At 58.9% G+C, this 10244-nt stretch overlaps 1 protein-coding gene across 1 annotated transcript; it reads left to right on the forward strand.

The window, feature by feature from the left end:
- The first annotated feature begins 5186 nt into the window (after positions 1–5186).
- LOC118651910 (DNA dC->dU-editing enzyme APOBEC-3G-like) lies at positions 5187–9436 on the forward strand. Its single transcript, XM_036301600.1, has 5 exons — positions 5187–5324; positions 6076–6217; positions 8000–8264; positions 8678–8793; positions 9073–9436. Exons 1-5 carry the CDS (start codon positions 5296–5298, stop codon positions 9100–9102), a joined length of 582 nt encoding a protein of 193 aa, XP_036157493.1. The 5' UTR covers positions 5187–5295; the 3' UTR covers positions 9103–9436.
- The last annotated feature ends 808 nt before the right edge of the window (positions 9437–10244 follow it).

Here is a 10244-nt window from a genome sequence, read left to right on the forward strand (position 1 = left end):
CAATTGTCGAGGGTTGATTCTGTGCGGAGGGTCCCCTCCACACTGGCCGGCTCCTGGCAGTCAGGATGCAAACCCAGCAGAGGAGGAACCTGGGCCCCGCTGGCAGCCAGGGGCTGAGGCCCAGGACTCCCAGGGAGAAGGGCCCCATGCCCTTTCCTCGGGGCTGTGGGAGGCCGCACACCTTGCCCTGTCTGCAGGCTGTGACTCTGGGGAAGTGATTCCAGCCAGCTCATCCTCAGTGTCCCCAGGACCTTAAAAGCCACAAATATGTCAAGAGCAGGCCTCACCCCCAATTGTGCCTGTGCCAACCGGCCCAACCCACCCCTGGCCCAGACGCAAGGGGCACAGGCTCACTCGCTCACACAGGACAAAAAGGAACCACGTCAGGGTTCCCGGACACACCCGATGCCTCCCTCCTCTCTGACGGAAACAGGAGATGTCCACACTCCCCAAGTGTGTTTTACGGGAAGAACCTCAACCTCCCATCTGCTCCTTCCCTTTCCATTTCTGGGCTCTGACAGAAGCCCCATCTCCATTTCTTTTTCTTTTTCTTTTTTTAAAAATATATATATACTAGAGGCCCGGTGCACAAAAATTTGTGCACTCCGGGGAAGGAGGGGTCCCTCAGCCCGGCCTGTGCCCTCTCGCAGTCTGGGACCCCTCGGGAGATAACGACCTGCTGGCTTAGGCCTGCTCCCGGGTGGCAGAGGGCAGGCCCAATCCCTAGGTGCAGCCCCTGGTCGGGCTCAGAGCAGGGCCGATTGGGGAGTTGGGGTGCCTTCCCCTGTCATGCACAGAGTAGGGCAGATTGGGAGGTTGTGATGCCACCCTCAGTCACGCTCAGGGTAGGGCCGATTGGGGGGTTGGGGCACCGCCCCCAGTCACACTCAAGGCAGGGTCAATGGGGAGGTTGCGGCGCCACCCCCTGTCACGCACAGAGCAGGGCCCATCAAAGGCTTGGGGCGCTGCCCCCTGTCACACACACAGCAGAACCCATCAGGGGGGTTGGACTCCGTACCCTGTCATGCACAGAGCAGGGCCCATCAGGGGGTTGGGGAGCTCCCCCCTGTCACACACAGAGCAGGGCCCATCAGGGGGTTGGGGAGCTCCCCCCTGTCGCCCACAGAGCAGGGCCGTTCAGGGGGTTGGGGAGCTCCCTCCTGTCACTCACAGAGTAGGGCCGATAGGGGAGTTGGGGCACCGCCACCCTTCACACTCAGGGCAGGGAGGATCAGGGGGTTGGGGCGCCGCCACTGTCACACTCAGGGCAGGGCAGATGGGGAGGTTATGTTTCTACCCCATCACACACAGAGCAGGGCCTATGGGGGGAGGGGGGCTTGGGGCGCCGCCCTCTAACACCCACAGAGCAGGGCCAATCAGGTGGTTGGGGCGCCGCCACTCTCATACTCAGGGCAGGGCCAATGGGGAGGTTATGGCTCTACCCCGTCACACACAGAGCAGGGCCCGTGGGGGGCGGGGGGGTTGGGGACCCGCCCCCTGTCACACACAGAGCTGCAGGGCGATCAGGGGGTTTGGGCGCTGCCCCCTGTCATGCTGATCCCAGTGCCGGGAGGCCTCGTGGCTCCGCTGATCCCGGGGCTGGGAGGCATATTACCCTTTTACTATATAGGGTAGAGGTCTGGTGCATGGGTGGGTCTGGCTGGTTTGCCCTGAAGAGTGTCCTGGATCAGGGTGGGGGTCCCCACTGGGGTGCCTGGCCAGCCTGGGTGAGGGGATGATGGCTTTTTGCAGCTGGTCACACACCCTTCAGGGTGGGGGTCCCCACTGGGGTGCCTAGCCAGTCTGGGTGTTGGGCTGAAGGCTGTTTTCAGGCTGGGACTGAAGCTCCCAACTGCTCCTTTTTTTTTTTTTTTTTTTTTTTTTTATTCTCGGCCAGCTTTAGCTCTGAGGCCTCGGCTGCTGAAAACAGGTTTCTGGCCTTTGTTTACCGTCTGTATTTGATACAATGTTGCGGTCCGGCTGGCTGAAGCCCATATAGTTACTTAGAGTTGCAGCTGAGAGGCCGGCAAGTCAGGCGGGGAACGTTGGAGTTCTCCGTCACTGAAGCAAGCAAGCCTCCCTGTTCACATCAGCTGCCTGGCTGCCGGCCACATCTTGGCTGCCAGTTAATTTGCATATCTCGCTGATTAGCCAATGGGAAGGGTAGCGGTCGTACTCCAATTACCATGTTTCTCTTTTATTAGTATATATATATATATTGATTTCAGAGAGGAAGAGAGAGGAATAGATTAGAAATATCAATGATGAGAATCACTGATTGGCTGCCTCCTGCAAGCGCCCTGTTTGGGACCTAGCCTGCAACCTGGGCACGTGCCCTTGACCAGAATTGAACCCAAGACCCTTCAGTCCCAGGCCCAAAGCTCTATCCACTGAGCCGAACCAGCCAGGGCCCCATCTCCATTTCTGGGAACAAGTGATGAAAACATCCACAAGGTGCCGTGTCCAGGTGGAGGGGGCACCCCGAGAGAGGACAGGTGGTCCTACTGTGCTGCTCCACCCCCATCTCCCGGGCCCCCATCTCAGAGCTTGGCCCGTGGCCCAGGGTCTGAGACAGGAGAGGGGCCGGGACAGCCTGGGAACAGTGCTGAGGCCGGGGCTGGGCTGGGGCTCAGGACTGCAGAGCTGACACCTCCTACAGGGCAGCCTGGCCCTGACTCCAGACACATCCAGATCATCCATCCCAGGCCAGAGCGACGAGGCAGAGTGGGCCGGCCTGACTCTCCGACCTCAGCCTGGGCTTCCCCGGGGCACCTGCCCTGTCCCCCGTTTCCCTGACAAGGGAACAGCACCCATCTCAGCACGGCGTGCACCTGCCCAGGGGCCGCTCTCCCGCACCCGCGCCCACCCTCTCCCTCGGGGCCTGCATCCTTCCTCCTGTTCAGAAGTTTGCCCATTTCGGTGGAAAACTCCAGAAGGATGTAGGAATTGCTTTACATTCTTCACTCAACCTTCCAGAGACGGACATGGGGAGGGACTGTCCTTCCCCAGAAAACACAGGGTTCCTTTCCTTCCTTCTTCTCACCACACGGGTCCAGGGAGAGGCATGCTCCCCGCTCCCCACTCGCTGTGGGCCAGGCCGCTTTAAACCAGTTCAACACGAGGCTCTACCGATGCCTTTACCACACCAGGTGCTGGCCTGGCTGAGAGAGACCGGGAGGAGGAGCAGGTGCCCCGCCTCTCCTGCACCCAGGGGGCCAGGACCAGGGGGCCCGGGGAGGGCAGGGACCCAGAGACAGAGGTGAGGGCCGCCCAGGCATCCTCTCCTCCTGCCCCTTGGAGACTTGACTCAGACAAATCACACAAGACATGAAACCTCTGGGAGGAGGTCCCAACCTCTGACACATGGCGGCCATGGTCTTCACAGGGCTCTCCAGCCGCCTCTGTGCTCGCCACTCACTGCAGAGCGGACTCCTGGGAGTGGAGACCAGCAGGGCCAGGCTGGTCCGCATAACAGAGGGGCAGCCAGGCATCAGCAGAGAGCAGCTCAGGACGCCTGGCTTGGGGGAGAGGGTGTGGGGAGGGAGGAGGTCCTGGGGAACATTCCAGAAGAGACCTCAGAGCTGCTGGCTGAGGAGCTAGCCTGGAGGTGAGACCTGCCTCGGGGACAGGGCAGCACAGCGCTGTCCCTGCGATGATGGCCCCTCCTGGGTCCCATAGACGCCCCAGAAGAGCCTTATGGGCTCGGGGCGGGCATGCGATGCAGCGCTGAGCCCAGGGTGCTGCCCTCTGGCTGCAGGGGCGCCTGGGAGGGACGGGGTAGACATTGGGGGACACCTTTCCAGGGCCCCCAGGGCACCTTGCCTTGTGCATTAGGACTTCGCACTCGCTGCCCTGGCACAGGGTTTGTGCCAGGAGACCCCGCCCTGGCACCTGGGATGGGGTGGGGACTCAGAAGCGCTTTGTGGGTTGCATAACAGGAGGAGACATTGAGGTACAAGAGGGGAGCTGGCCTGGATCTGAACACCACTCCCCCTCCCTGGGACACAGATCTGGGGCAGCACCGGGGAGATTCTCAGGGCCCCCAGGCCTGGTCTCTGGAAACTCCTGGGTGTGGACAGTGTGTTTGGGTGGAGATCGTGACCAGTGAAGTAGCAGCACTAGCAGAAGCCACAACACACCCGGATGGGCCTGTTCCACCCTGCAAAGCCCTGAGCCTCCAGCAGGACAGCATGGCTGTTCCCAGGGCCACCAAGGTCCAAGGACAGAGCAGGAGGGAGGGGCTCGGTGCAGAGGACACCTGTTTGTGTATGTGGAGGGGCGCCCAGCCCAGAATGAGGCGGACCCTGTATTACAGGTGCCACGTGAAGGATGTGAGGAGCCGGCCTGAAAGGGAGCAGCCTGGTTCTCAGTTGGGCGGGCGGCCAGGCTCGGACTCGCTGGGGCTGGCCCCACCCTCCCCGAGCTGGGCATGTCCCCTGGGAGGGAGCGTGGGGCCGGCACAGGGGGGTCTGAGAGGAGCCGGATGGACAGTCAGTGGGACAGAGGGGCATCCTCTCGGGGACAAACTCACACTTTAGCCTGGAACACAAAGTACCCCCGTTCCTCGAGGCTGGGGGTGGAAAGACTAGCGGTGCCCCTTTCTGAGGCAGGCACACCCTGCATCCTCTGCTCCCAGGCCATCCAGGCCGCCCTGCTGGGAGCCTCTCTGTTCTCCTCTGTGTGATGGGCAGACAAAGGCTCTGAGTCCAGTTCCTTCCCCTACAGGGTGGCTCCTAAGGGGAGCTCAGCTCACGGTGGTCCCGCCCTGCCCTTCCTCTCAGGGCAGAGTCTTCCTCCTGGCTCAGCCCCGCAGGTCCCTGCACTGGGCCCGGCCATGCCCTGCACTGGCGGCCGCGGGAGTCAGGGCTGGGCACCCGGGGCCTGTCCTGTGGGGGCTCCGTGTCCTGTTCCCGGACCCTCCTCAGGTGGGAGCACCTGTCCTCTCCCTGTGCTCTCACCTCCTGCCTGGCTGTGCCGTGCTGCCCAGGGTGACCCTACCTCCTGGGACCTCACTGGCCCAAGGTCCATCCAGGGAGGGCCTTTGTCAGAACAGAGAAACCAAAACATAACTTGTCCCTGAGGGCACAGGATGAGACATTAGGGCAGAAAAGTTCCCTCTCCTATGACGCCATGTGGGTGGCATGAGTGGCCTGAGTTTAGGGAAGGGGTGCGGCTCAGCAGTGTCAGCTCAGCAGTTTCCAGGTGCCTCGATGGTATATAAGGCACCTCAGTCCTTGAAAGCATCACAGGAGGAGGACGGGCCGTGACCAGCAGAGAAGGTGAAGGAGCTGAGACATGGAGGACAACCCAGCACCAAGTGGCAGGTACCACCCGTCCCTGGAGCAGCCCTGCTTCTGGGCCCCTCCTCCTGGCTCCCTGAGGCACTTGCCTTCTACCCAGGGGACCCCCTGCTTCTCCCGTCCCTCCTGATGGCCCTTCTATGTCCAGGACCCCTCAGCTGATCCCCAGTTGGCCTGTCCTACCTGCCTCCCCTAACCCCCGGCTAGACCCTGGGGATCGCCCTTGAGGGTCCGTTTCTCCGCTCCCTCCGTCTCCCATGAAATCTATTCTTTCTGCTCTCAACTGAGCCCCTGGGAGGTCAGGTTCAGATTTATGTTTTGGTTTTTGTAAAGGACATGATGGTTTCATGATGAGAAGGGAAATGTGATGAGCTATCTGAGAAGACTAGTTTGGCATCTCTTTTCCCGATGGGGCCACCCTTCCCCCCGATGCACCATGAGGCTCAGGTTAACCCAGAAGAGCAGAGGAAAGAGCGCCCCTGGGCTGCACCTGGCAGGGCTGGGTCAGCGGGGCGAGGGCAGGACGGTGATGCCAGGAGAGGCCCCGTCAGAGCTCTGAGCCCCTGCACTGCTCCCGGGGAAACCCTGACAAAAGGACTGGGCTGACTCCCCCAATAGCCCCCGAAGGGGTCAGAGAGGGAGGTTAGGTGGCTCCAGCAAAGTGAGTGGACGTACCTCCTCTGCAGGTCTAACAGGGATGTGGGTGCAGAGGGAGGACAATGGGGTGATCCCCAGAGGAGCCCCATGCGTTGCTTCCTCCTGCCTGTGCCCACAGATCCCTGATGGATGTAGACACCTTCAATAGCAACTTTGGTATCATATGGGCGACTGAAACATACCTGTGCTACGAGGTGGAGGTCCGGGAGGAGGACACCTGGGTCCCAGTGGAGGGGCTCCAGGGCTTCCTGCGCAACCAGGTGAGTGAACACAGCAGGCAGGGCCCCGGGACACTCGGGGAGAAGGTTCCATGCCCGCGGGGTGTCCTCTGAGCAATGTCCCTGGGCCCCCAGCTGCCGTGGCGTTGCCCAGAGGCAGGGAGGACGGACTCTGCTGTGATTGGCAGCTTGGAGCCCCACATCAGAAAGCAGTCACAGTGTCCCAGGGCCTGGGCCCACCAGCCCAGGGTCAGCCTGTCCCTCCTGCTGTGCCTCTGAGGAGGGGTCAGGCCAGAGGGAAAGGCACCCGGACAAAGGGGTCGTTCTCCCCTGGCCCCGCCCGGGCAGCCTCTGGCCAGAGAGCAGAGCTCCCCCTTGGTGCTCCCTCCAGTCACTCCTGGGGGAGCCTGGCAGGGTGCTGTCCCCACAAGAGCATTGCTGGCTGCATGGAGCCCAGGACGCCTCCTGGGTCCCCAGGTACCATCCTCTGCCACCAGGGCTCTGCGCCAGCTCCGTGGGCCTGACCTCTTCCTCCTCCCTGAGCCCCTGGTTGAAAATCCTTCCCTGGGCGGGTGGGCTACTCTCCATAATCCTGTGATCCCAGCAGCGAAGCTCATCCCGTGTCTACCCACCTCTGCCTCGGTGCCCTCAGCCCTTCTTCCCGCAGAGTGTGTCACCCTTGGGCGCAGCACAGGGGAAGCCCTGAGTGGAAGCGGGTGGAGGTGCTGGTGCACAGGTGGGAGCTGGAGTTGGGGGAACAGAGGGAGAGCGCCCCTGCCTGGAGGGTGCACCCACCCCTGTTGCATCAGGCCCAGGACCTTGGGTCTCAGCTACCTCCTCCCTCTGACCTCAGCTATTTATATATTTATATTTATATTTATTTATTTATTTATTTATAAGAATTTTATTGTTTCCAGAAAGAAAGGGAGAGATAGATAGAAACATCAGTGATGAGAGAGAACCATTGGTTGGCTGCTGCCTCCTGCACGCCTCCTCCTGAGAATCAAGCCTGCAACCTGTGCCTGGGCCCTGACCAGGAACCTGTGACCTGTTTGTAGATGGGTCACTGCTCAACCCACTGAACCAGACCGGCTGGCTGCCCTCAGCCCTTTGTCTCCCTGCAGGGGCTGACGAGGGGCAGCTCCTGAAGGCATAGGCTTTGGGCACAAAATAGAGGCTCTCTGGGAACTCTGTACCAAGATGAATCACATGGAGCCCAGATCTGTTCACTCAGTGGTTAGAGCATCAGCCTGCACAGCCACGGGCCAGGGGTAGGATTCCAGGTCAAGGGCACTTATCTCAGTTGCAGCTTTGATCCCTGGCCCTGGGTGGTGGAGCGTGGGGTAGGCAACCAGTGGATGTGTCTCTCCCATGCTGATGTTTCTCTCTCTCTGACCCCTCCTCATCCCTCCACACTTTCTCTAAAGATCAATGGAAAAAATCTCCCCAGGTGAGGATTTGAAAAAAGAACCATATTTAATGTAAGACTTTAAAAAATCAAAACTAATGAAATTCCATATTGAATGGAATATTAACAGGCTAAGTGAAGACTGATCAGCTACAGATCCATAGGAGCCATGGTTTGCTGATGTAGAACAAGTCCTCACTGCTGATGTGCCCTTTGTAGATGCTGATATTATGTGATTCGTGAGTCGCCTTCCCTTTGACCGTGTAGATCCTGCATTGAAATAGCGTTCACCCTGACGCTGAGCTGCGCCCCTTCAGTCCTGTGCTGGAGGCCAGTCCTCACCTGCCTCTGGCTGGTGCCACCCTCCCCTGTTCACAGCAAGTGACAGATCCCTCTACTCCCCTCTCTGTGCTCAGGTATACTGTCATGCAGAGTTGTGCTTCCTGGATCGGGTCCCTTCTTGGCTCCTGGATGAGGGGAAGCAGTACAGACTCATGTGGTACATCTCTTGGAGCCCCTGCCCTGACTGTGCCCCGAAACTGGTGGACTTCCTGCGCAAGAACAGCCACGTGCAGCTGCGCATCTTCGCCGCTCGCATCTACACCAAACTTGATGGATATGAGGATGGGCTGCGCAGGCTGCAGGACGCTGGGGCCAAACTCGCCATCATGACCCCCAAAGGTCAGCAGGGACTCCTGAGAGTGGGAGGTGGGCGGGCAGAGAGGCTGGGAAATGGCTGCACAGAGGGGGCAGGAGGAGAATCTAGGTGGGGACCCCTTTCAGCTGCCTGCAGAGGGGCTGCTGGGTCTGGAGAGGATGGAGTCTCCTGGAGGAGAGTTCAGGGGAGAGAGGGGGTCCTGGGAAGAGGGGAGGTGGGTCCCTGTGCCATCAGGACCCAGGTCCTTCCTGGTAGAAGGGGAGGGGCTGCCTCAGATTCCAGTGGAAGAAAGAATTTGAGGGATGAGCTCAGTGCCTTGGGAGGAGAGAGAAAGGGGCAGGGAGATTCTGATTGGGAGGGTGTGTCTCTAGAGTCAGAGACCTGGGCCCTTCCCGGGCTCTAGAAGGAGCTCACCTTTCCCTCCCTGTTCCCATAGAGCTCCAGCACTGCTGGGACACCTTCGTGGACAACCAGGGCCAGCAGTTCGAGCCCGAGCTTGAACTGTTAGAAAAGATAAGAGCCCGATGTCAGAGGCTGGAGAACATTCTCAGGGTGAGGTTCCTCCCTCCCCTTCTCTCCCCTTCTCTCCCTGGGCCTGTCTCTGCCTCTGGGTCACCTGCTCCCTCCTGGGCCCCAGCTCCATCCTCCCCTCAGGTCTCAGGAGTCCCTCTGCTTTCTCCCCTCCTGCACCCCTTTTCCTCCCCCTCCTGTGACTGCCCCAGACTCTGCTCTGTTCACCTTCCCACCTGCCTCACTCCCTGCTTCCTCCACCTCCTCCTTCTCAATCCAGATTCAGGGAAACTGAAGGATGGGCTCAATCTCTCTAAACAGGTCGGGAGACAGCTGGTGAACGAGGAATAAAACACTTTCTTCAAGAAACGAAAACGCATCACGTGCCACCATCCCCAACTTGTTCCAAAGAATCCAGTAAAAAGCAACGAATGAGCTCATAAGGAATTTTTTAAATCTGATTGATTTACTTTTCATTTAAAATCTATGATGTGTTCTAAATACACACCAGTAATATTGTATTCATTACTATCAGAGTCATTTTTATATTTAGAAAATTAATTATTTACATTGATTTTAAATCCAAAGCAATAACATGAAAGATTAAGAATATTCCACACAATGCTTTTTCCCCTGTTACTGTTTCATGAAGTCCAAACAGTTCAATAAACACCTGAAAAAGTGACAAAGCCTTTCTCTTCTGTAGGTACCTCCTGGGAGCGCGGTGGCCACACTAATTGCCACTGGCCACGTAAAGTCAGCAATATTTATAGGAGCAGAAGCTCAAACCCAAAAGCCTAAACGCATCGACGAAGGATGTGCGGAGAGTAGTGCTGTGTTGAAACGACAGCCCATGCCATAGGAGAGGAGAGAGGCCCAGGGTCACTATTGGGAAGAGCAGTTGAAGTTGACATTGGCTGAGGGGAGGCCCGGGGATTACTTAGTCCTCAGGCCTTTCCAATTCCACTCCCTGGAGAGGACGCTGGAGGGAGGGGCTTCCCTGCAGACAGGATTCCTCTGCCCTTCCCAGGACTTGGCCCACGCAGGATGCAGTGCAGGCAGCAGCTGTCTGTCCTGCCGTGTCTCTGTGGAGCCTGAATCATGCTGAGCGAGCCCCTGGCAGTTGGGCATCCTGCACAGGTCTTACAGGCAACCAAGGCTCCAGGTCTCTCACCATAGGCTTCTGCTCACTTGTCTGGACCCTCCTGTCACAGCCTCACACAGGACTGTGAGGGACTGGGACTGAGTCCTTTAGTTTAGAGACATTGGAGGGATAGAGAATAAGGACAGTCATATGCTTGTGGCCAAAGCAGTAGGAGGGGGCTGAGTCAGGAGGCCACAGAGCCAGAGGGAAGACTTGATAGACAATGTGACCTGAAGAGATGGAAGAAAAGGACAGGAGATGGGTGGTGGGGTGGGGTGGGGTGGGGTGGGTGGGGTGGGGTGCAGTGGGGTAAAGCACGGCCTGGGGCCAATAGTGCGAGACAAGGGGC

Source organism: Myotis myotis, unplaced genomic scaffold, assembly GCF_014108235.1.
Source record: "Myotis myotis isolate mMyoMyo1 unplaced genomic scaffold, mMyoMyo1.p scaffold_m19_p_3, whole genome shotgun sequence".
Classification (NCBI taxonomy): domain Eukaryota; kingdom Metazoa; phylum Chordata; class Mammalia; order Chiroptera; family Vespertilionidae; genus Myotis; species Myotis myotis.